At 44.9% G+C, this 26,618-nt stretch overlaps 1 protein-coding gene across 7 annotated transcripts in view; it reads left to right on the top strand.

Annotated features, from left to right (window-relative positions):
* The window catches only part of D2HGDH (FAD-linked oxidases family protein), a 178,550-nt gene that overhangs the window by 68,249 nt on the left and 83,683 nt on the right, over window positions 1-26,618 (top strand). For all 7 annotated transcript variants that reach the window (XR_015185358.1, XR_015185359.1, XM_086490867.1 and 4 more), the window contains exons 6-9: window positions 7,424-7,494; window positions 7,618-7,736; window positions 7,866-7,961; window positions 8,030-8,139. Coding sequence is in view for 5 of the 7 variants with exons in the window: in XM_086490867.1 (XP_086346993.1) it covers window positions 7,424-7,494; window positions 7,618-7,736; window positions 7,866-7,961; window positions 8,030-8,139 (396 nt within the window). In the remaining 2 variants the exon portion in view is untranslated. The remainder of the gene's footprint in view (window positions 1-7,423; window positions 7,495-7,617; window positions 7,737-7,865; window positions 7,962-8,029; window positions 8,140-26,618) is intronic.

The raw sequence follows: 26,618 nt of genomic DNA, 5'->3' as shown, positions 1-26,618 counted from the left end.
ACACAGAGACACAACAACAGACTAGAACATAGGACTCGACTATCTCAAAGAATCGATACAGACTCTAGCATGGCAGCACACTCAGCTCCAACCGAGAACTCACAAGTACAATGGGGGTGTCGAGGCTCAGATGTGCAAGGATGTTGTAGACGTGCTGTGTGTACAGACTCGCTACCTAGACGACGACGGTGGATCATATATGAAGAAGATAATACTCATGACCCAACCGCTACTCCTCATATGTACAACCATAAAGAGCCACCAACGGCTCATAAATGTCAGCCATCTAAGTCTATCCCCAAACTGAGTGGTGGTGGCTTGGCCACGATGTCCACTAGACCACCGTCCGTATCCCTGCCACGTGTCACTGTCCAGCCCAGAGAGTCCGTCCAGTGTGAACCAGACCAGACCAACTGTACTAATCGTTGGTGGCATTTATGAGCCATTGGTGGCTCTTTATGGTTGTACATATGAGGAGTAGCGGTTGGATCATATATGAAGAAGATAATACTCATGACCCAACCGCTACTCCTCATATGTACAACCATAAAGAGCCACCAACGGCTCATAAATGTCAGCCATCTAAGTCTATCCCCAAACTGAGTGGTGGTGGCTTGGCCACGATGTCCACTAGACCACCGCCCGTATCCCTGCCACGTGTCACTGTCCAGCCCAGAGAGTCCGTCCAGTGTGAACCAGACCAGACCAACTGTACTAATTGTGTGTCCTGTGAAAGTGACACTGTAGCGTGCTACACTACCCGACCATCTTGCATTAACAGTGTCCCAATACTATTGCCACACGCATCACAGTGGACCACAAATAAATTCATGAGATCTGGTAAAACAATTACTGGATCCAAAGTCATCTTTTCCTAAAAGCTGAAATCTCTTTTGTGTCCACTTGAAAGTGACCTCTTTCTTTTGCAAAGCATATAGGGATGAAGCAATTTCAGCAAATTTCCGGATAAACCTTGTATAGGAAGAGCATTATCCCAAGAAGCTTCAAACATCATGCAGTGTCTTTAAGTCTGGCCATGTCCTGATGGCTTCAACCTTGGCAAGATCCATTCGAACACCATCGTTTGACACTATGTGGCCTAAAAAGTGGATCTCTTCCAGAAAAAAATCACTTTTCTTAGGATTGATGAGCAACTTGTGGTTGCATAGCTCTTCAAACGCAATGGTCAAGTGATGCCTATGCTCCCCTTCATTCTTTGAATAGACTATCATGTCATCAAAGAATGTGCCAACAAATTGTTGCTGTGGGCGGAAAATCCGATCCATCATCCTATTGAATGTAGCAAGAGCATTTGTACTAAAAACTCATATAGACCAAATGTCGTTCTAAACGTAGTCTTGTGCACATCCTCTAGCCTAATACGAATCTGATGGTATCCACTCTTAAGGTCTATCCTGCTGAAAATTGCGGCATCCTCTAAGCGGTCAAGAATATCATCAATCCTTGGAATAGGAAACCTCTTCTTGATGGTAGTCTTATTCAACGCACGGTAATCAATACACATGCGCCAAGAGCCATCCTTCTTCTGCACTAGAAGCACTAAGGAGCAAAAGGGTGAAGAACTAGGTTGAATCGACCTTTTTTCTAACGTCTCCTCTACTTAGCTCATAATCTTTTTTCTGTTGGGCCACACTAACCCTGTAGGGAGGCCTATTTGGTGGGCTACAACATGGCGCCAAATCTATCGCATGATCTTCAAGCCTCTCCACCGGCAACTGAGACAGTAATGAATCAGAAAACAAGTCACTAAACTCTCGCAAAAATGTTGACCTTTTTTTATTAACACATAAATTTGACTAACAATTATCTAAAACATCACGTGCAAAAATCAAGCACGCAAAAAGATGATTCTTAATTAGAGAAGTGATAGTCGAAGCTGATACAATAGGAACAGACTCCCCTTTAAGCTTTACATCGAGGATGTGAGTTTTGTCCCTATGCTGCAGGGTGACCTTTTTTTGAGCACTCCACGTACACCAAACATCCATGGGATTCCCAACAACGCATTGCACCCTTCCAATGGCATGATATAGAATTCCTCCGTGTCCACATACGATTGGATATGTAGAGGCAGCTTTCCAATGATGGGTAACACACGCTGAGTGGCCAGGACATGCCAAACGTGCCTCTGCCGTGTACCCCGTCTCTTCAGCTTTGATGCCCAACTTGAAGCCAACTCTGGTGAGATGAAGTTTGCCTTAGCACTTGGATCAAAGACAATAAGTGTTGTCTGATCCCTAACTTTACCCCACGCTCTGCATAACTCACTGGCATCCAAGTTAGGTCTATCACCCACCATGTCTGGCGCTAAACCTGCCATGGGTTTGGGCTTCTTCCCTTTCTTTTCCTCTTTGTCCTCTGAGTAACTTGGGCTCTTTCTCTGTGGACAATCTGCACCAAAATGACTAGGCTGCTCACAAATAAAGCATTTGTTCTCAGCCATCAAAGCCTTCTTCTCTTCGAACGACTTGCATAAAGGCTTCCTTTTTTGTTTTTTAGCTTGTCTTGCAGACGTCTCGGGTAGCTTTCTCTGCCTTTTCAGACCCTTGGGACACTTCAGGAGTCGCTTTGGTAAGGGCTTCTTTGCTGAATTTTTCTTCTGCTGACCCCCTTTCACGTTGCCCTGAAATCCACCGTCCACTTCCTTCAACAAGGCGTGACCAGTGTTGGGAACTTCCATAGGCTGAGTAAGGGTGGCCACTCTGTTCTTTGTACAGTAGTTTCTAAGCCCTTTTGGCAGCCCACAACAATACTTCTCAATGGCACAAACCTGAAGGAAGTTATTGAGAGTAGCGCTTTAGAGAACTTCCGATTGTACTTCTCTAAGCTTTTGCAAGAAGCCGAATTGAGTTGGTGCCAATCTGTCATGACTCCGGATTCAAATTCAATTGATAGCCATGCAGATGCAAACATTTCCTTGAAGTAAACCCATGTGGCAGGTGCATGTCCTTGCATTAACAATGTCATCCACCATGAACGCTCATTTCCTTTCAAGAAGGTGACAGCTTTCCTAACTTGGAGGCCTCTGTAAAATTCCCCCCTGCATTAGCCGTATCAAAATGTTGGGAGGAAAGTAAGAGCCTTCGTCTTGTTCTCAAATCCATTGAAAGTATCAACTTCACAGTTGCACCACCTTCTATGTATGGTTTTGGCTTTTTTAGCATTCCCAAATTATCATAGGGAAGTGTCTACAGCATGGGTACAATGGTGGGGATCATATGTGCCCCTTGGCCGTTAACATTTTGGTTCCTTGGTGCCATGTTTGCCTGCTAGTCAGAAAAACCAGCCATACCAAAAGCGGTCTATGGCACCCCAAACTGGCCCTAATTGCACTGGAACCCTTGCTGTAAGCCGATATTGCCATACATGGGGTTTGGCATCATGCCTTGCATACGCCCAAAGACTGTTCTTGGCATGTACTATTGTAACAAACTGCTGACGTGTCAAAGCCTAAAGAAGGGAGCCGACTTACATATGTCGGCCGAGGGGCCTAAACCCTAAGAAGAACAAGTAGCAGAAGAAGAAGAAGTCCTACCAACTTATGGGGACCACGTCCGATGGGGCCCCAGTGACATAAAGGGATTAAAATAAAGCAGGACCCGTACACACGCAAAAACTGATGACGTGGTAGATTTCTGAAAATTGCGCTGGCATGATGACATGGCAGGTTGTATAGATTTCCGCCTTTTGCGTTGGTTGATGACGTGGCAGGCTGTACGGATTTTCGTAAATTACGCTGGCAGCTTTTTGGCTTTGCTTTTGGACCAGAAGCTTTTGAGTTTTAAAGGCTTTTTATTGTAACTGCTTTTTAGGCCAAGGGCCTTTAAATATGAGGTTAGGGCTCATTCTCTGGCATGCTTCTTGAAGAAGGTGCAGAGTCTGGAGTACCGGATTGTACTGTGTTGATGCAATATAAAGAAATACCGAAAGGGGCGCCAAGGTTTGGGGCCAATACTCTTTGGGGTGGAATTCCGCCTCTCTCTCTCTCTCGCAGTTCAGTTGTTATTGAAGTGCTAAAAGTCTGTTCAGTTTGCTCTTTTCTATTGGCACGTGGTGCCCGTCTTGTGACAGTGGTATCAGAGCATCAGGCGTGTGCTTTTCTGAAAGCATACCGGTCCTACAAAAGAGCAGACAGAGCTTTTGGAATTTTATTTGAGGTATCTTCGCTCTCCAACCCGGACTTATTAGCCACTCCCACCCTTACTACATCGCGCATCGGGCGCACTCTCGTCTTCACCGCAGTGTCTTACAGGACATAGGCCAATTAAGAACCCAATACTTGGAATTCATGGATTTAGCAGAATATTTGCAATTCTTGCTGAACGAACTCCACGACATTCTTTCGCGGTATCCTCAGCAGAATCTTCAGATGCTGCAAAGTTTTCAACAATTTTTGAACTACATGTTACCCCCTCTGATGCCCCAGGTGGTACCTCCTCCTCCGGCACCAGAAAGTACGAGCTTCCAACCGGCAACCTTCTTAGCCGTCTGTTCCAATCGAGGGAGTCTTCAGGAATATGGTGCAGCCATCTAACCCGGATCTAGTGCAACCGCCTTTGCCACCGCCATTGCCCCCACCTCCACCACCATCGTCACCAGGCTACAATGGTTGGATCCCATATGGATACCCTTATTATCCATACTTGGGATATGCGCCTAACCAACCCAAAGATTTCAAAGATGGTGGCACGACAGTCAAATTTTTCACTTTTTCCGGGGTGAAAGAACGCAAGAAAGCATTGCAGTTCTTACAACAATTCGACAACATCTATGCTTTGGGGGACTATACAGAAGAATCCAAGATTTCTCGAGCAGCGGGATTTCTTAAAGATAATGCTATGCAATGGTGGAGTTCAATCGCGACACAACAACATGCTCCAAGGACTTGGCAAGCTTTCAAGACAGTTTTTGCACGTAGTTACATGACTTCGATGTTTGAAGTCCGGATTTTGGCAGAGTGGGGCAACTTGAAAATGCTTGGCACCGAAAACATGGACGAATATAACCAAAGGTTCTCGACGTGTACCTTCCGGTGTCTTTATTTAGATCTCTTCCCTTGGAGGCCCAATGCGAGCGATACACCATTGGACTACCATCACCATTGCAGGAATATTGTCTATCCAAGCAAGTCTCTACCATGCAAGAACTTATGGACCATGCCGCGGTCGGCTACAAACTGATGAAGGGAAAGCTAGAGTTTACCACAGAAGAATCTCCGGCCACTAACCACAACTCTCGGCAACAACGAACAAATTCTCGAGAGTCTCGTGAAAGTCAACCACAAAGGCCTCGTTTGACACCTCAACAACGAGACACCTTACTACAAGAAGGCTGATGTTTTGGATGCTTTCAAATAGGACATAATATATTTTGGTTGTCCCCAATGCACTGACAGACCTGCGGAGACAACTCCCACATTGACGGTCGACAAAAACCTAGGACCATCTCCAGCCAAATGAGCTAAACCGGCCATTGGATTAGTACCTGACATCTTTGGCATACGCCTTGAAAGTACAAATGAATTGTGTCGAACATATGGCAAAGTCAACGCTTTGAAAGCCCTAATTTTCTTTGACCCAAGAGCTACAGAGAACTTCATCCATCCACTATTCTTGAAGCAGATGGACTTTGATTATGATGTAGAGGGTTGAGAAATTGAAGCTGAGCTAGCCACAGGGCAAACTCAGAAAGTGGTACCACTCATTGGTGCTCTTCCAGTGACTATCCAAGATTATCATGGAAAAGCCGATTTCCACATTATGAAGTTGGGAAATTGTGATGTTCTATTAGGCATGCCTTGGCATGACAAAGATATTGACAAAGGTGACGAGGATGAGATAGTTGGATATGATTTTGATTGTGGAATTGTATGTTGTAATGCATGCTAGAGAAAGTACGGCCTAGTGTTGATGGTCATTGACATGTATGCATGAAGGCATTGGATACTAAAGTATCGGATTGACTTTTGTAGGTGTAATTGGGGCGATTACTCTTCTTCGAAGGGGGGTATGTCACAAAAGTGATGACGTGGAATCCCTAACCAAGGGAAGAATAGAAAAGGTATTGTAGTGATGACATGGCACCCTGTACAACAGGCCTGCGAATTCCGGTGCAATTTTAGGAGTTGACGTGGCAGGTTTTTATTGCTAGCTTACGAGATGCTTTTGGGTGGTAATTAAGGCAGTTGCTTTTGGAAGCGGTGCCTGATTTTTGTATCAGATGCTTTTCAGCTAGTGGCCTTTAAAAGAGTGCCTTGTGGGAGGTTCTTCTCAGTCTTGTGGTTGCAAATTGGAGAGAGTGCTCCTCCCAGCAGTCGTACTCTCTCAAAGACCCAAGGCTTCATGCACATAGCGTTTCAAGTAGAGAAGGTTAGGCTTGTGTAGGAGGGGGAAAGAGGCTTTCAAGTGACAAAGGAAGAGGCAAGTATACACTACAGAAAAATTCAGGCCCATAGCGGTGCCTTTGACTTGTTTCCAAAATTTTCCCTTGAAGGCAATGTTGTGGTGTGATAGGATTAGAGCGGCAAGGGAAAAAGTGCAGTGAGTCGTATGTAGTTCAAGATGGTTACAATGAGGCCGTAATTGATCGGGATACTAGGGTAAAGGGCTTCCATTGAAAAGGAGGATGTTAGATGGAAGCGGGCCGGGGGGGTGTTGCCGGCGGTTGTCAAGGTCTTTAATAAGGGAGTTTTGTAGATGATGTTTGAGGATAGAATAGAGCTAAGGGGAGCCAAATAGAGGCCTTCTCAAAAATGTAGCCGTTATAGGAGCAAATGGGCAAGAACACAATAGAAGGCTTGTGGAGTTTAGAGATGAAATAAATAGATCAAGGCTTTAGCGGCTTGTCAAGGGTTGAGAGCATAAAAGCGGATCAATTGAAGGGCGTGTGGTAAATCGAAGGGTAATTGAGGTGAGGAGGGAAGCAATAAAGGAGAAGAGAATGTAAAACTTATAAGTGAGAGATCATTAAGATCTAAGTGGGCATTATTTTCATACCAATCCAAAGGTAGAATAGCAAAGTATAGGTTCTTGTCGGCGGATTTTACGACAATTGAAGAGTCCATTGCAAGGCTAGAGAATGCTTCAACGATATATTGGGGACGCTTGGAAGGGGGAAAATTGCCGGTCCAGGCGGTAAAGCCACGTCATCACTTTGTGACACACGCGCACACACATTGCATGTATGAACACAGCCTCACAAAATTAGGTGATGTAGATGTGATCAAGCCACGGCATTTCAAATGTTAGTTCTCCTCTCTTTTTTTCTTTCCACTCTTTGGAAGGGACCACCCCCTATCTAACATTTGTTTTGGTTACTTGTGATGTTATTAAAATGTATAAGACAAGACATTTTCCTTCAAAAGGAAAAAGATCACATGGACTGATGTTATATTGCATAGCAGCTCAATGGAATCCTTGTGTGCGAGGCTGGCTGCATTCTTGAAAACCTGGACAATTATCTTCTAGAAAAAGGGTAAGTCTCAGCTTTTTCATAACCAATTCTTTACCTTGACTGGTTCTAGAGCTGGTGTACTTGTATTGAAGTCATAAAAAAGTGGCTTAGTGATCATATTCATGAGTGTTTTTTTCGCTTAAGATATATGATGCCCCTCGATTTCGGTGCTAAAGGGTCTTGCCAAATCGGAGGAAACATATCAACGAATGCAGGTGGAGTACACTTACTACGCTATGGTTCATTAAGGGCTAATGTCTTAGGTATGTTCTCTTTCTCTTGAGTGGCTTTTCCTGTCAGTTGTTGAGTTCCCACTAGTCTTGCTTTTTTCTATGACAGTGTTGGTTGTGTCTTATGAATGTCTCAATCATTACTCTCTTTATCTTTGCAAGGGCTTGAGATTGTTCTTGCAAATGGTGAAGTAATTGATTCTTTGAGGACCTTGAGGAAAGACAATACAGGCTACGACTTGAAGCAGCTTTTTATTGGTATCAAAAATTGATTATGTGTTGACGCATATTTAGGTCAATCACTCAATTTTGAGATGGTCATGCAGGTGCTGAAGGTACTTTGGGAGTGGTCACAAAAGTATCAATATTGACACCACCAAGGCTGTCTTCCAAAAATGTTGCCTTTTTGAGTTGTGGAAGCTTTGTAGATTGTCAAGTAAGCCATTGCATTTCCTCCCATATGCTCAATTTATGGCCTTGACAAGCTAAACAAAATCTTACTTTTAATCATACCAATTTATTTTGGACTTAAATCTTTTGCAGAAGGTACATTGCAAGGGCCATCCTGTTGTCATGCTCGTCTAGTAGTAGTGCCCTGCACCCCCACCCCCCCCCCCGGCCCCACCCCGTCTCTTCCCCCGTTCCTCCCTTTCCCCTTTTCTCCCATCTTCCCCTTGTTCGTGCTCTCAGCATTGAAAGCCCCTCCTACAAACGTACTTTCCCTTGCATATACTTTGGTTTATGTGCCTTGCATGCAATATGATAAGGTTGCTTCATCCAGTCCACCCTTCCACCTGGCCCTATCACATTTCTCTCTAAACAAATCCTCTAGTTGTTCATTTCACCTCTGTAGCTTACATCCACGAGCTCGTTCCTCCCATCTATTCTTGGTTTTGGTCACATTCTGCTCTATGCAAGCCTCTAGTGGTTCATGTCACCTTTGTAGCTTACATACATGAGCTCGTTCCTCCATTCATTTTTTATTTTTGACATTTTGGTGGCCTCCTATTCCTTACATTGTTACACTCAGTTTACCACTCCAACTTCTTTCCTTTGCTCAGGCATTTCATAGTTAGCAAGCAAATATCCTCAGGCGATATTTGTAACAACAATTCTTTGTGCTCACACAAAGCTTAATCACATCTTAGTCGTGGCAAAGTGAGCTACATTCTTCAAGGAGTCAAAATTTGGGGAAAAACACTAGACAGTCATATTCTTGATCTATCTATATGGACCTGTAGGAGGGTCCAAATTTCTAGTTTGGGGGTTAGGAGCCTCAAGGTTAGGGTTATCGCCCTTTCTAGGTCAAAATTTTGCTAGTTTCTCTCCGTCTAGCATATTGTGCTTGGTTGCACTGATTATTTTTGGAGTTGAGTCCTTTTTTCAAGTTTTTAATGTTTTTTTGGAGACGTATAAATGCAAGATGGTTGAGATTGAGTGGTGTATTGCAATGGCATGCAATAAGAGTGTTGGAGTGGTCTGGCAGGTGTTTCATGCACCACACAAGACCTTTGGCAACCCTAGTACCTACATTAGAGAAATTCACACAACCTCTTTCACCGAAGTTGTGGTAAAAAGATTATTTCTTGACTAACCTGGGGACGGTTTCATACAATGGCCAGGTTACTTCAACGGATACATGCCACATATTGCCCAAGTAGTGATTGGATAGCTTAGAGTATCATCACACAGACTAGAGATTGAGACGGGCAGAGTTGCACGCATCCCTAGAGCTGAAAGGATTTGCAAGTATGAGCAGAAGAGGTGGAGAGTGAGGAGTATTATGTATGCAGCTGCCAGGCTTCTGAGGGCATATGAGCCGATACACTATTCTGGCAGCCCACACTCAGAGAGCTGATGGAGTTGAGAGACTAGAGGTGGCTAGGCTGCTGATATCAGAGTCGCTCCTCCAGTGGAACCACTACTACAACACCCATTACCACCTAGAGAGGAGCCAAGCTACAGCACAAAAACTGCCTGGGCCAGCTCACAACCTCAAGTGCTGAGGTTCCCAACCATGAGGCTACATAGAGGGAGAGTGTCAGAAAGGGAAGTGCATAACAAAATAAAATAAGCTTAGATAAATAGACTATATCTCGTTTTTCCGAATTGATGCAAGAAAAGATTTGGGAACGCTCGCTGCTTTTGCACACAGCCTCCCCCACCTCCTTCGCTGTCGCCCCCCTTCTCCTCACGCTGTCCGCAGCCATTGCGCCCCCCTTTCCCTCGCCCGCTGCCCCCACTGCCCATCTCCCTCGGTGCAGCTGCCCCCCCCCCCCCGTCCTCTCCCACACCCCTCCCCGCTCCACCGCGCCTTCCCTCCCCATTCCATCACTTTCGTCCCCCCTTCCCCTCCCCTTTTGGTGTCCTCCTACTGTTCCTTTCCCCGTCGGGTGTTGTCGGTGCCTCCTCGGATTGTAGGTGGGATTTTCCACAACAGGAACATTTCTAGCCCTCATCTGCTGTAGCAGACACGGATCGAAGCTCGTGCTCCGCCTCAGAGGGACTCAGATGAATCCCCCTCGCTCGACCCCACTTGCTCAATCACCAGCAGAGCAAGCGAGCCTTGGAGCAGAGGTGGAGCTCCTTTTTCCCACCTCGTTATCTCAAGCTCATTGGCAGTTGACCTAGCAGAGGCGAGTTGTGCGACCTCCTACAGGCCCGTCTCTGTAGCAGGGCTACAGTGTCACTTCACAGGGCAGACAGTTGGACAGTTGGCTACACTGGGTCTGGTTCACACTGGACGGACCTTTGGTCTAGGGAGTGACACGTGGCAGGGTACCTACCGACAGTGGTCTAGTGGACCTCGTGGCCAGGTCACCACATGGCTGACATTATGAGCCGTTGGTGGCTCTTTATGGTGGTACATATGAGTAGTAGCGGTTGGTGATGTTATCATCTTCTTCACCTTTGATCTTGTACGTAGTCGTCTAGAGTGAGGCTTACACAGAGCACTGCTTCACCATCCTTGCACATCTGAGCCTCGACACCCCATTTGTACCTGTGAGTCCTGGGCAGGAGCTGAGTGTGCTGCCACGCCAGAGTCTGTACATGGTTCTTTGAGCTAGTCGAGTCCATATGTTCTGGTCTACTGCTGTGTCTCTATTGTTATCCATTGTTTCTGTGTTTCATTCTGTTTGAGAGAGTTTCTATTTATTGAGTGAGATTGTCACGCACATTGCACTGAGGGACACCCACACTGTAGAGAGCACGACACATTATCCGCGCTACAGGTGCTCTCATTTTGGTGATCACGGTGGGACCTCAACTGAAGTCTCACTCTGTTGAGTAGCTGGTTTCTTCGCTTCGCCTGTGCAGCCTGATCCAGTTTCACCCATTGACAACTTAACCTAGCTGGTCTAGTCTCTTGACAGCTTAACCTAGTGGTCTAGTCTTTTGCCTTGTTGGTCTGGTCCTCTCTCGCCCTGGTCCACCCAGTGCTAGTCCTTGTCTGGTTCTTCTCGTCCCTGGTCTAGTCCTTCCTCGTCCAGGTCCAGGCCAGGTGGTCTAGTCACTCGCCCTGGTCTAGTAGAGTCTAGACCAATGTTCAGCCAAGTGAAGGTTGTCTTGCCCAAGTGAAGGTCTTCTTGCCCAAAGCTTGGTGGGGTTGGCTGTTACTGCATGACACATACAAGGAGGTCTTTGGAGCGTCAAAGTGCACTACTGAGTCCTCTGAAGTACTACCACAGAAGGCGTCAACCCTTGGTGCCCAGTAGAAGCATATTAACCCCATCACCCATACCTACACATGCGGCTACCTCCATTCCTTCAACCGGTTCTACATCCTCCAAGTCACCTTCTCCGGTAAGGCTCTTCCCCATTTTGTTACAGCAAGCTAGGGAGCCACTTACTCAGGAGCAAGAGGCCATGGAGGAGCTCACAAGTGTTCTGGCAAAGGTGAACATCAAGTTCCCTACCTTTAAAGGTCTCTCTGCAGAAGATGCAGACGACCATGCTCGGAGGTTTGTCTCTCTTTGCAGAGGTCGTGGCCTCAACAGAGAAGACGCATACCTGGTGCTCTTCCCTTCCACCTTGGATGGTCTTGCAGATAAATGGTACAGTCAGTTTGCTGAAAACCACTTTACTACTTGGACCATGTTAAGACAGCAGTTCTGTGAAGCTTTCCGACCAGGGGATTATCAAGAGAAGATTCTAGATGAGTTGGCCAACTTGTTGCTCCAGCCCAAGGAGACATTTGCAGAGCTCATGACCAGAACAAAGTCCCTGGTCGCCAAGCTGCCTCAGCAACCAGGGGAATTCATGGTGAAGAAGTGGGTAGAGAAGGCTCTGCCTAAGACTTCTCAACAAAAGCTCAGAGAAAGTCTCCGTCTTGAAGCCAGTCTGGAGGATTTTGTTGCTACTGCTACTAGAATAGAGGGAGCAAGAAGGCAATTCACTGACTCGCTTCAGTTAGATACTGCCCCTGTACTCATGGACAGTCCATCAGACCCCTTGACTTCTTTAAGAAGGGAACTGGAAGCCCTAAAGTTACAGCGGGCCCTTCACGAAGAGAGATCCTTCTCTCTCAGACAAGAGAAGCCTCCACATCAAGAGGCTTATGATCAACTTAAAAGAGAGTTAGAAGAGCTCAAGTCTCAGCAAGAGACTAAGGCTATGGTATGGTGTAGTTCATGCTGCTCTCCAGGACACTCTCCACAGGACTGTCCTCTTCGCTCTTATTGCCACTTCTGCGAAAAATCGGGTCATGAAGATAATGATTGCTACTATATAAAGGGATTGCACAAAATACAGCAAAGTCTTGGTCCTACTCTCCAGCAGGGATTAGCACCAGCATCAAACATGGTTTCCCACAGCATCAAACATGGTTTCCCACTACAGCCATCCCAACTACATGCCACCTTTGCTCAATACCCCTGATGTCCAAGGTATGTCAAGTACTTTCCCGACTCAAAGTTTTTATAATGCTAATGCCACCTCAACCCCTCAGAGCTTCTACACTTCAGCCTCCAACTCCATGCAGCAACCACCTCGTCCGCCGTTTCGTCCTTCCAATCGGCCCATACTCTGCTACAGATGCGGAGAGTATGGGCATTATCAGAGCAAATGCCCTCTGCCAGAAGGCTCTTCTCCGTGCCAACTTTGCCCTGAGGCTCAAGATCACTACACTAAGGATTGTCCAAAACAACGCGCCTCTACCTCTGCGAGCCCAAGTCAGAGCCAACCTAAATTCACCTTTCCCAAGATCAATTTGATAGCAGTTAGTACCAACCCCAAGCCACCCCTTTCTGCCCATATGATTGCCTCTCAAGACAAGTTGTAGCTGGTAGAGGAGCCAGCTGGTGTCCTCACACGAGCTCAGAGGGCAGCCCTCGGCCTCAATCTTCCAGCAGGTACAGCCCTTTCCTCCCCAATGCCTACACCTCCTCCAGCAGCTGACATGCCATCCCCTAGTGCTAAGAAAGGATCTTTTACTATGCTCTCCGATATTGATGGGGCTTTCTTAGAAGCAGTTGCTGACTTACAAAAGATCAAAGTACCAGAGGAACAACAACAGGTAGAAAAAGCGAAGCATACAACAGAGACAATCTTGAAGAACACTTTCCAACAAGTGTCCCTCTATGACATGTTGCGGCTAGATGCAAGTTTCAGAAGTGACACCCTTGCAGTTATTCAGTCACTTTACCCTGGAGCAGGTCCTAGTAGCGGGCACCTCCCAGTGCGACCGTCAGAGTCCTATATGATATCCAATCCTGCTGCTCCACTCACTTATTATAGAAGCCCTCGCCTGATAGTGTCCATTTTGGGTCGACAATTCTCAGGAGTGATAGTGGATGGTGGATCTGGCATCAACCCGATGCCCGAGTTCACTATGTTAGCTCTAGGTCTACAACCTACTCGCCCTGCTCCCTTCACAGTTACATTGGCCGACCAGCGGACAGTCTACCCTGTGGGCATAGTGGACAATGTGCCTCTGCAGGTACAAGACTTTACTTTTAACTTGGATTTTGTTGTGGTTCATCTTCCCTAGGTTGAGGGCGGATTTCCTTTGCTCATTGGAAGACCATGGCTGCGATACACTAAAGCACTTCATGATTGGGGAAACGATGCTATGTGGATACATACTTCTGGCTCCTCGATGCAACCCATTCTCTTAGAAGGTGGTATGGATCCCATGGTGCAGCAAGTTTCTTTGTCAATGGAAACCAAACCTGAACAAGAACAGCCTACTACACCTGAAGGGTCAGATGAAGATCTGTTGGAGTGGTTAGAGGCTACCAAATCTATGCCTTGTTATGGAGTCTCTATTCACTCTTTGCATGAAGATACACCCTCTTCAAATGGTGCCACAGTAACTACACCAAATGAGCCACCTGAGCCTATGAAGAAGTATAGAAGCAATAAGAAATCTCCTCTACAAACACCTTTGGTGTCTGCTTCTCTGACCAGAACAAAGCTCTCCTTTGTGTATAGCAAACTCCCTTCACAGAGCCCGTCCTGCAAGATGAATTCTAAGATCATGATCGCTGTATTGCTCATGGTAGCTGCGTGCTCATTATTTGCACCTATCTACCCTATCCCCCTCTCCCCCTCTTCCCCTCACTACCCCTCGCCTTACCCTCCCCCTCGCCCTAGTCCCTCACCCTCCCTCCCCCCTCTCCCCCTCTCCCTCGTCCTACCCTCCCCCTCGCCTAGTCCCCCTCACTATCCTCGCCCTCGCCCTAAGTCCCTCCCCCTCGCCCTAGTCCCTCCCCCTCATCCCCTCGTCCTCCCCCTACCCACCCCCTCTCGTCCCTAACCACTCCCCCACTCTCTCTCGCCCCTACCCTCGCCCCTACCCAGCCCTTCATCGCCCCTACCCACCCCCTCACTCCCTCTCGCCCCTACCCAGCCCCCCCTCGTCCCTACCCACCCCCTTTCCCCCTCGCCCCTACCTATCCCCTCTCCCTAATAGGATACTCTCTCCAAAATAATGCACAGCCCAAACAAGCAGCCTAGAAGCAGTGTATTTTGTGCTCATTCCCTGCATTGAGAGAGCACCTGTAGGTAGGTAGATAGGAGTGAAATTCACACCTACATATCTTCAGTTATCGGGACTAGATGTAAAAGTTTTGGCAGTTCGTGCTCTACTTGTTGCCATCTGTTTTCATGCATATCAGCAGGTCTCATACATGATTTTGCAGAGGGTTTCACCTCAAACTCAATTAGTAGGCAATTGCGTGAAACGACTGGTGGTCATTGTTACCTCTGTTCTTTTCTTGAGGACCCGTGTTTCCCCATCAATGGCATTGGCACTGGTATTGCTTTGGCTGGAGTCTTTGCGTACTCACGGGTGAAGCAGCAAAAGAAGAAGCCTGAAAAGTCTGAGTGGCAAACAAAACTTGAAGTTGACTTAGGACAATGCTTAAGGCACACTTCATTTGTCAGAGCTAAACATGTAATATCAATTGGTTGCGATTGGTTGAAGAGCTACCGGTCACTTACTTCCTGCTGTGGAGCTTTATTATGTTTTGCCAATTGGGATTCTTGGATTATGAAATCATACTGCGTCCCGCTTCTCCAAAGGATTAAAAATTTGCAAGCAGTGCAGTGTGTTTAAACTCCATTTTTGGGCCTAGAACCTGCTTCAAGAAGGATGTACATATGCAGTACCTAATGGTTTTCTTTCACAGTTTTTTCAGTATTTCCTCTCACCGAGACGGTGAGCGGTCTTGTGGCGGGCAACCTGTAGCAGGGCTACAGTGTCACTTCACAGGGCAGACAGTTGGACAGTTGGCTACACTGGGTCTGGTTCACACTGGACGGACCTTTGGTCTAGGGAGTGACACGTGGCAGGGTACCTACCGACGGTGGTCTAGTGGACCTCGTGGCCAGGTCACCACATGGCTGACATTATGAGCCGTTGGTGGCTCTTTATGGTGGTACATATGAGTAGTAGCGGTTGGTGATGTTATCATCTTCTTCACCTTTGATCTTGTACGTAGTCGTCTAGAGTGAGGCTTACACAGAGCACTGCTTCACCATCCCTGCACATCTGAGCCTCGACACCCCATTTGTACCTGTGAGTCCTGGGCAGGAGCTGAGTGTGCTGCCACGCCAGAGTTTGTACATGGTTCTTTGAGCTAGTCGAGTCCATATGTTCTGGTCTACTGCTGTGTCTCTGTTGTTATCCATTGTTTCTGTGTTTCATTCTGTTTGAGAGAGTTTCTATTTATTGAGTGAGATTGTCACGCACATTGCACTGAGGGACACCCACACTGTAGAGAGCACGACACATTATCCGCGCTACAGTCTCCTAGCAAAGGTGGGAAAGATCATCGACATACAGCTTCTCGATGGTACTACCTGATCGAATTTGAGACTCTTGAGATGGCTTGCAAGGTTATTTCGATGAGCTTGCTGGCCATCTAAGCGGTTAGGGCTCATTTCTGACAATAGGTGCCATGGTTTTGACCCAGCTTCAGATGTTCTTGCGGAGGAAGCAGATCTAACCATTTCGGTTTGCTTCCTTGGCCTGAGGAGAGAGTACCTCCCGCTTCTTTCCAAGATTGGTTTCGAGATCGGGACAAACTTGGAGACCCCGCACACGACAGCTATAGTTGTTGCCAAGGCTGCAGATATTTCCACAGTACGTGTCTTGGTTTGAGACACCCACATCCTCACGAAGGTAGTCCTTCTACCTAGAGTGAGTGGCGGTATGAGCTTGCTGGCCATCTGAGCGGTCAGGGCTCATTTCCGACAATAGGTGCCATGGTTTTGACCCAGCTTCAGATGTTCTTGCGGAGGAAGCAGATCTAACCATTTCGGTTTGCTTCCTTGGCCTGAGGAGAGAGTACCTCCCGCTTCTTTCCAAGATTGGTTTCGAGATCGGGACAATCTTGGAGACCCCGCACACGACAGCTTAAGTTGTTGCCAAGGCTGCAGATATTTCCACAATACGCGTCTTGGTTCGAGACACCCACACCCTCCCGAAGGTAGTCCTTCTACCTAGAGTGAGTGGCGGTGTAATAGGACTCATTTTGCAAAGTTTTTGACATATATTTTGTTTGGAGCAAAGTTTGTTCATTTCAGCGTTTTTCCACAGTCTAGGATCTTATTCTTATGGTTTCCATAAAGTTCCAAATTTTGACTCGGGACCCCTCTCAGGAGCCAGTGTTGAGGGTGGTACGATCAAAATTTGGAAAAGTTTTGTATGTAGGAATTGTAGTCCTCAACACGAGGAAAAATATTGCTTTCTTTGCAAAACTCCCGCAAAGCAAACAAGTCTTTAAGTTCCTCAATCCATGCTTCCAAATCTTTGCCCATCTTTCCTATCCCATCAAATTCGTTGAGTCTAGCCTTCTTGAAAACTTGTTTGATTGCAGGCTCTCCCGCATCCTCAACGTCTTCATCCTCGCTTCTCTTTCGTTTCTTCTTCTTTAATCCTTCACCTCCTGGAGACGGTGATGGACCCTTTCCACCACCAAACAGATCTACTCAAATTCCACCTCCATCTGCTCCTCGGTCTCCACTTCCACCTTCTCCTCCACTTCCACCAACTACTCCCTTTCCTTTATCGGCTCTCTCACGTCTGTTAAGATCTCCAGTGAGCCGTCAAATTAGTTCTGCTTGTTCCTGCAATCGTTGCTCGTATGCATCCATCACTGCCGCATAATTGAAACCGCTATGATACCACTTGTGACGAGACACGGGAGCACAACAAACTGAATAATAGAAATTGCAAGTACATAGAGTAGAGTCTAGACAGAGGAAATCAAAGATATCAAAGATCTATATTGATGTAAATTCACGGGTACAAGTAGAGCGTAGCTCGTGTCAAACCTCCCGACCACCCCCGAGCTATCTCACTCTCAATCTTGTGCACAGTTCTCAATCGCATTCACTCTCACTCTCATTCACAATCGCAATCTCAAGCCGCCATCACAGTCGAATAGCCTCCTTTTGAGTATGGGGGTTGTCTTCTTCACGAAAAGTGGCTATTTTCGGCCTCAGCTCTAGTCTTTAACAAAGCGGCCCAAAATAAGCTCGAAAAGAGGGGTCCTGCACACAAACGCATAAGAACCGCTAAAACACATCCCACACACACGAGTTAGCCAATTTAGAAACTTTTTTTTTTTTGGTAAGTCTACAATTCTTGGCCATTTTCAAGGACCCATAGCTCCCAAACGGTTCAGAATTTGCCCGAGGCCATCTCATATGAATTTGTCCGTCTTGTCAAGCTCTTCGATATTCATGTGATGCAGAAAATCCATATCTTGCTCAGTTTGGCCAAAAATTTACCTGCAAGTTGTCACTTTCTACAAAAACAGTGTAAACACCAATTTCTCACTTTTTCCTTAATCTACAGGCTAAAACGAGCATCAAAATGAAGGAATTTGAAAAACCTCGAAGAAACTATATTTTTCCTCATGTTGAGGACTACAATTCCTACATACAAAACTTTTACAAATTTTAATCGTAGCACCCTCAAAACTGGCTTCCGAGAGGTGTTCCGGTCAAATTTTGAAACTTCATGGAAATGATAAGAATAAGACCCTAAACTGTGGAAAAATGCTGAAATGAACAAACTTTGCTCCAAACAAAATATATGTCAAAAATTTTGCAAACTAAGTCCTATTACATTCTCCTCTTGTCAAAATTAACTCTGTGCTGAGAGTTGGAAGGAGGGGTATTCAACATGCAAAACATCTAAATCAACCCAGGATACATATCTCACTTAACCAAAACTTCAACAAGAGTTCTACTCCTAAGCTGCTTAACTCTATGATCAAGAATCGTTTCCTGTCCTATTTTCAATGATCCATCATCTCAAAGATTATCTCTCTCTTGTAAAACATGTCGAGGATTAGCCACATACTTCTTCAACAAACTTACATGGAAATCGAATGTACTTTCATGTACCCAAGCAATTCGAGCTTATAAGCAAGTGACCCAATCCTAAAAGGACCAGCAAACCTGGGAGACAATCGCCTATCTTTACCAAGAATGAAATTAGTACGCTTAGGAACAACCTTTAAGAAAACTAAATCTATATCGAAGGACATTGGCCTTCTATGCTTGTCATAATACACTTTTTGCTTTTTCTGGACTTCTTTAATGTGACATCTAATCTTGGAAAGCTTTAGGTCCATTTTCTCAAGCATTTGCCTTGAGACTTCTACTTTGTTTTTAAGGTCTGAAAAATTTAAGAGAGTTGAGCAATTACAGCTATACATAGCTTCAAAAGGTGTCATTTGAATGGACGCATGCCAAGAACTGTTATAAGTAAACTCAACCAAAGGCAAGTAGTCCACCTAATTTGTTTGTCTCTCACTCACATACAGCTTAAGCATGTCTTCTAACACCCGATTTACCCGTTCAATTTTCCCATCGGTTTTAGGATGGAAAACAATACTCATTCTTAGTTCTGTTCCTATGGCCTGGAAAGTAGCCTTTCAAAAGTTTGAGGTGAATTTAGAATCACGGCAGACACAATGGTTTTGGGCATACCATGCACTCGAAAATCTCCTTGACAAACAACTTAGCAACATGCAAGGCAGTATCAGTCTTCTTCATTGGAAAAAAATGTGTCATTTTTGTCAATCTATCAACCACAACAAAAATAGTGTCGAAATTTCCTTTAGCTGTAGGTAATGCGGTGATGAAATCCATTGATATAGATTCTCACTTTTTACTAGGAACGTCTAGAGGCTCTAACTCACTAGGTAGCCTCTTTTGTTCAACCTTCACTTGTTGACATTCTAAACATTCACGCACATAAGCTCGCATACTCAGCCAAAAGAAAGAGCTCTTCACTTTAGCATATGTTTTGTTAAACCCAGGGTGTCCCACAAATGGAGTGTTGTGACTTTCCCATAAAATTTGATGTAAAGAGGAATTTGCATTCACATACAAGCGATCCTGATAATACAAGTTACCCTTATACAAATGAAACTTTCCCTCAAATATCTCACCCACATGAGAATTCAGAAATGAAATAATGTTAGAGTAAAAAGGATCATTATTCACTTCATCTCGAACTTGATCAATCAAATCACTACGCACTACAGAAACCAAATTCCACATAGGCCTTGGACTCAATGCATCGGCAACCTTGTTCTTTTCCCAGCAAAATATTTTAGATCAAAATTATACTCACACGGTAGTTCAAGCCAACGCTTCTGCCTATTGTTAAGTAATGGTTAAGTGAAAATATACTTTAAGCTCTGATGAGATTTTTGTTTATTCTAAGAATGAAAAGGATTATGAATTGCATCCAAGGAAAACTCTCGAGGTACTGCGTGAACATTGATTGTATGCCAAGCTGAGTAAGTGTTTTTTTGCCAAAGAAAAAATTGTATATCTGGGAAGGGTAGTTTCAAAAGAGTGCATTTATATTGATCTTGATAAAGTCAAGGGAATTGTGAAATGGACAACACCCAAAACCGTGAGGGATGTGAAGAGTTTTATGGGGTTAGCACAATATGAACGGGCTCATGTTAAAGATTTTTTAAGATTTCAGCTGAGTTAACAAAGAAAAACAAGGGTTTCATATGGTCTGAATCATGTCAAACTACATTTGAAACATTGAAATCAAGGGTGGCTGAAAATTGTATTTTAAAAATTTCAGAATTTGAGAAACCTTTTGTGGTAACATGCGATGCAAGCGGGAAACACATGGGATGCGTCTTATGTCAAGAGGGGAGAGTTGTGACATATGAATCTAGAAAGTTAGGAAGACACGAAGTGAATTATCCTGTGCATGATTTGGAATTGGGAGTTGTTGTTCATGCATTGAAGCATTGGCATCATTTGTTGCTTGGGGTGAAATTTGAATTAAGGACTTCATCAGAGCTTAAAGTATATTTTCACTCAACCATTACTTAACAATAGGCATAAGCATTGGCTTCAGCTACCGTGTCAGTATGATTTTGATCTAAAATATTTGGCTAGGAAAGAGAATAAGGTTGCCGATGCATTGAGTCCAAGGCTTATGCGTAATTTGGTTTCTGTGGTGAGTAGTGATTTGATTGATCAAGTTCGAGATGAAGTGAATAATGATCCTTTTTACTAACATTATCTCATTTCTGATTTCTCATGTTGGTGAGATGTTTGAGAGGAAGTTTCATTTATATAAGGGTAACTTGTATTATCAAGATCACTTGTGTGTGACTGCAAATTCCTCTTTGAAACATCAAATTTTATGGGAAAGTCACAATACTCCATTTGCAAGACACCCTAAGTTTAACAAAACATATGCTAAAGTAAAGAGCTCTTTCTTTTGGTCGAGTATGCGAGCGGATATCTTGTTGTATGTGCGTGAATGTTTAGAATGTCATTAAGTGAAGGTTGAACAAAAGAGGCTACATAGTGAGTTATAGCCTCTAGATGTTCCTGGTAAAAAGTGGGAATCTGTATCAATGAATTTCATCACCGCATTACCTGCAGCTAGAGGAAATTTTGACACTATTTTTGTTGTGGTTGATAGATTGACAAAAATGACACATTTTTTTCTAATGATTTTAGAAGACTGATACTGCCTTGCACGTTGCTAAGTTGTTTGTCAAGGAGATTTTTCGATTGCATGGTATGCCCAACAACATTGTGTCTGATCGTGATTCTAAATTCACCTCAAACTTTTGGAAGGCTACTTTCCAGGCCATAGGAACAGAACTAAGAATAAGTACTGTTTTCCATCCTCAAACCGATAGGGAAACTGAACAGGTCAATCGGGTGTTAAAAGACATGCTTAGAATGTATGTGAGTGAGAGGCAAACAAATTGGGTGGATTACTTGCCTTTAGTTGAGTTTCTTATAACAGTTCTTGGCATGCGTCCATTCAAATGAAATCTTTTAAAGCTATGTATAGTTGTAATTGCTCAACTCCCTTAAATTTTTCAAACCCTGAAAACAAAGTAGAAGTCTCAAGACCAATGCTTGAGAAAATGGACCTACAGCTTTCCAAGATTAAACGTCATATTAAGGAAGCCCAGAAAAAGCAAAAAGTGTGTTATGACAAGCATAGGAGGCCACTGTCCTTCGATATAAGAGATCTGGTTTTCTTAAAGGTTGTTCCCAAGCGTACTAATCTGATTCTTGGTAAGGATAGGCGATTGTCTCCTAGGTTTGCTGGTCCTTTTAAGGTGTTGAAGAGGGTTAGGTCACTTGCTTATAAACTCGAATTGCTTGCGCATGTGAAAGTATATCCGATTTTCCATGTAAGTTTGTTGAAGAAGTATGTGGCTAATCCTCGACATGTTTTGCAGGAGAGATATAATCTTCGAGATGATGGATCATTGACCAGAAACAATTCTTGATCGTAGAGTTAGGTAGCTTAGGAGTGGAACCCTTGTTGAAGTTTTGGTTAAGTGGGATATGTATCTTGGTTTGATTTAGATGTTTTGCATGCTGAATACTCCTCCTTCCAACTCTGAGGACAGAGTTAATTTTGACAAGGGGAGAATGTAATAGGACTTATTTTGCAAAATTTTTGACATATATTTTGTTTGGAGCAAAGTTTGTTCATTTCAGCGTTTTTCCACAGTCTAGGGTCTTATTCTTATCGTTTCCATGAAATTTCAAATTCTGATCCGAAACACCTCTCGAGAGCCAGTTTTGAGGGTGTTACGGTCAAAATTTGGAAAAGTTTTGTATGTAGGAATTGTAGTCCTCAACACGAGGAAAAATATTACTTCTTTGAGGTTTTTCAGATTCCTTCATTTTGATGCTTGTTTCAGCCTATAGATTAAGGAAAAAATGAGAAATTGTTGTTTTACGTTGTTTTTGTAGAAATTGACAACTTGCAGGTAAATTTTCGGCCAAACTGAGCAAGATGTGGGTTTTTTGCATCACACGACTATCGAAGAGCTCGACGAGACGGACAAATTCATATGAGACGGCCCTGGGCAAATTGTGATTCGTATGGGAGCTACGGGTCGTTGGAAATGGCCGAAAATTGTAGACTTAAAAAAAAAAAAAGTTTCTAAATTGATTAACTTGGTGTGTGGGATGTGTTTTAGCAGTTCTTATGCGTTTGTGTGTAGGATGCCTCTTTTCGAGCCTATATTGGGCCTCTTTGTTAAAGATTGGAGCTAAGGCCGAAAATAGCCACTTTCCGTGAAGAAGACAACCCCCATACTCAGAAATATGCACAAGATTGAGAGAGAGATAGCTCGAGGGTGGTCGGGAGGTTTGACACGAGCTACGCTCTTCTTGTACCCGTGAATTTACATCAATACAGATCTCTGATTTCCTCTGTCTACTCTGTGTATTTGCAATTTCTATTATTCAGTTTGTTGTGCTGCCGTGTCTCGTCAGGCGGGTGGGCGAGAGGGTGGAGTATTTCAAACTCCGAACCAGTTCTTTATTCGCAAACAGATGGGCCACTTAGCGAAGGTCTGTCCTTGCAAGAGATCTCGACCAGTGTTGCATGCTCAGTCTCCCAAGGCTGAACATGCACAACAGACAGGTACCTAGGACACACAGGCTGGCACCTCATCAGAGGCCAATGACCAAGCAACTAATTGCTAGCAGCACGTACACTGCCCCCATCAACAAGGAAGGGCTCCCCACATCGCTACGAACTGCACGCTCTGCTTGGGCCTGGGTGGGACAGTCGCTACAGACACATCTATGTCGGGGTCACTCGGATGCCGATTACTCTCCATCCATGCCGGCCACGAAGATAGCGAGGTTGATTGCTATCACAAAATCGGTCTTTTCTCACTGATTCCATGAGGATCGTCTCATGGAATGTGCACAATTTAGGTGGACGCTTGGGTTAGGAGCTTCAGAGATGCCTTGTGGGTGGTATGATTGATATACTTATGCTTCATGAGCACCATCTTTGTGAGAGCCACATTCAGTGATGTGGTCAGATTTTGTGTGGCCGCTATGAGACCTTTTGGTCAGCTGCTTTTGGGCTTGGAGGCATCCAGGGAGGTGTATGCATGACTATTGCGGACTCATGGCAGCAAGCCGTTGTGGGTAGAGGTATTATTGCGACAGGTAGAGCCCAGTGGGCTATATGCATGTTCACGATAGCCTCATGGGCTTCCTGAACATCTATGCGCCCAACCATGCGAGTGCACGAGGAGATTCACATATTTCTCGTAAGAATACTCCTTCTTCGTCTCAATCTACTCTCATTGGTCACACATTGTGGAGTCTTTACCTCATGCAAAGCAGTGGTGTGTTGGGGGGGAACTTCAACATGTTGGAGGACCCCTCAGATAGGATTGGAGGCAGCCATGCTACTTGTGCATAGGGGCCCACACTTGTTTTGCTTAATGCATTGGGCATGTACCTTGTGAAGTCAAGGTGCCACTACCCTTCATTAAACAAATCAAGTGATAGGGAGTGGCTCGATTTAGAGGGCCTTTAGGTGAAGCAGGGCTACAGTGTCACTGACACAAGATGGACAATTTGTTTCAGTTGGTCTGGAGTTCACACTGGACGGACTCTTGCCTTGGCATTGAGACGTGACAGTGATACGGGTGGTGGTCTAGTGGACACCATGGCCAGATTACCATCATCGCAGTTTAGAGATAGGCTTAGCTGGATTGGGATATTTTGCTAGGCGTTGGTGGCTCTTTATGATATACATATGTGTGGTTGGTTCGAGTTGGGGGACACCATATCATCATCCACTTTCTATGGTCTAGCGTCTCAAGTCTTGAGTTTTGAGTCCAGCACCACACACTTGCACTCTCCTTGCACATAGGAGCCTCAACACCCTCATTGTACCTGTGAGTCCTAGGCTTGGAGCTGAGTGTGTTGCCAGCTAGAGTCTGTATGGTTCTATGAGTTGTCGAGTTTGAGTGAGTTCTAAGTCTGCTATTGTGCTTTGAGTTGTTCCATTGCTGCGTGATGCTTGCTTCTTGTTGAAGTGAGGTTTCACGCATATTGCACTGAGGAGCACCCACTGTAGAGACACTTTCCCTGCTACAGGTGCTCATTTTTGGCACGCCCGGTGGGACCTTACCTGAAGTCTCACTCCACTCCACTAAGCCTACATATTGAGGAGCTAGCTGGTTCAACTCCTCACCTGGTCTAGTATGCTTGTGTGGTCTAGCTTGGTCTAGACCAGCTTCGCCCTAGTCCAGCTTGGTCTAGTCTATCTTCGCCTCGTCTAGCTTGGTCTGGCTGGTCTAGTCTCTCTCGTCCCTATATAGGAGTGGTCTAGCCGAGTCTAGCCTGGTCTAGTCGGGTTTGGTCTAGTGGGTCTAGATTGTCCAGCAAGTTCAAGGATCTCGACGCTTAGAGCTTGGGTGGGGTTGTTGTTACTACCATAGCAACTAAAATACGTGTATTTTATTTAGAATACACGACGTCCCGTATTGAAACGTACAATACGTCTCATAACATTTTCTATTCTAACGTTTTTTAGCTCAAAACGTATATCTTTTTCTAGTTGATCAATTGTGTTTTCGAGCTTCATGGTGCTTGTTTATGTATGCTATGGTTAAATATTGAAGAGTCATTGAGGAGGTCCATGAACCGCTTCATTTTTTCTTATTAAAGTATCATATCTAAAAAGTTGACGTATTTTATTTTGGATTCTCAAAAATACGTCTAGTACGCGTATTGTACACCGCGTATTAATCGTTCCGTCCCGTACCGTAGCTGCTATGGTTACTACATGACACATACAAGGCAGTCCAAAGATCAACAAAGCCCACCACTGAGCCCTCTGAAGTACTACCATCGAAAGCACCAACCTTCGTGCTGAGTAGAAGTCTACCAGCTCCGTTGTCCCTACCCTCTCACGCATCTACCTTCACCCTCACCCAGTTCTTCACCTCCCAGGTCACCTTCCCAAGTACAATCTTCACCCACTCTTAAGCAACAAACTCCTGTACAGGTAACCATGGAGGATCTAACCAGCGTTCTTGCTAAGGTGAATATAAAGTTGTTGACTTTCGAAGGACTCTCCACAGACGATGCAGACGACCATGCTAGGAGATTTGTCTCCCTCTGCAAGGGTCGTGGTGTGAACAGAGAAGATGCCTACCTCGTGTTCTTCCCGTCAACCTTGGATAGCTTAACAGATAAATGGTACAGTCATTTTGTTGAGAACCACTTCATTACTTGGGCAACACTAAGGTAGCAGTCTGTGAAGCTTTTAGACCATGTGACTTCCAAGAGAAGGTTCTGGATGAGTTGGCAAACTTAGTGCTCTAGCCAAATGAGACTTTTGCAGAACTCATGACAAGAACAAAGTCTCTAGTTGCCAAGTTTCCCCAACAACCACGATAATTCATGGTCAAGAAGTGGGTAGAGAAGACTCTCCCCAAGACTTCTCAGCAAAAATTCCGAGACAGTCTCCGCCCTGAAGCCAATTTGGAGGAGTTTATCGTTGTTGCTACTAGGATAGAAGGGGCAAGGAATTTATTCAACGACCCTTCTCAGGTAGAGACTGCCTCAGTAATCTTGGAAAGTCCATCTGACCCCTTGACTTCTTTATGCAGGGAACTAGAAGCATTGAAGTTACAATGTGCTCTTCAAGAGGAGAGATCCTTTTTCTTCGATTGGAGAAGCCTCCACATCAAGAGGCTTCGGACCAAATCAAGCGGGAGCTAGATGAGCTCAGGGCTCAACAGGAGTCTAAGGCTGTGGTCTGGTGTAGCTCCACGTCAATTGTTGCTTTCTTATGTTCATCCGACCTTGTCTCCGCAAGATGCACAATGCCTTGAGGATCCATTCACTGATTCTGAATTACATAGTGTGTTGCTTGCATTGGGCCCATTGGCGTTCTCTTGGTTGGGACGGGCTTATTGTGGAATTTTTCCTCTCCTTTTGGGAAGTTCTCAAACACCCATTGCTTTTCATGTTAAATACAGCATGGGAGAAACAAGATTTGTCACCATCTTGGAAAGAGGGTTTACTTAGATTGTTGCCTAAGCAAGCACTTTGCGAGCAATTCTCTCACTGGCGGCCTATTACTCTGATGCTGCTTTGTTGTATGCTATTGCCACT

The sequence above is a fragment of the Adiantum capillus-veneris genome, chromosome 19 (assembly GCF_014529385.1).
Source record: "Adiantum capillus-veneris isolate H3 chromosome 19, ASM1452938v2, whole genome shotgun sequence".
Lineage (NCBI taxonomy): Eukaryota > Viridiplantae > Streptophyta > Polypodiopsida > Polypodiales > Pteridaceae > Adiantum > Adiantum capillus-veneris.
This window is presented reverse-complemented; position numbering and strand designations above follow the sequence as displayed.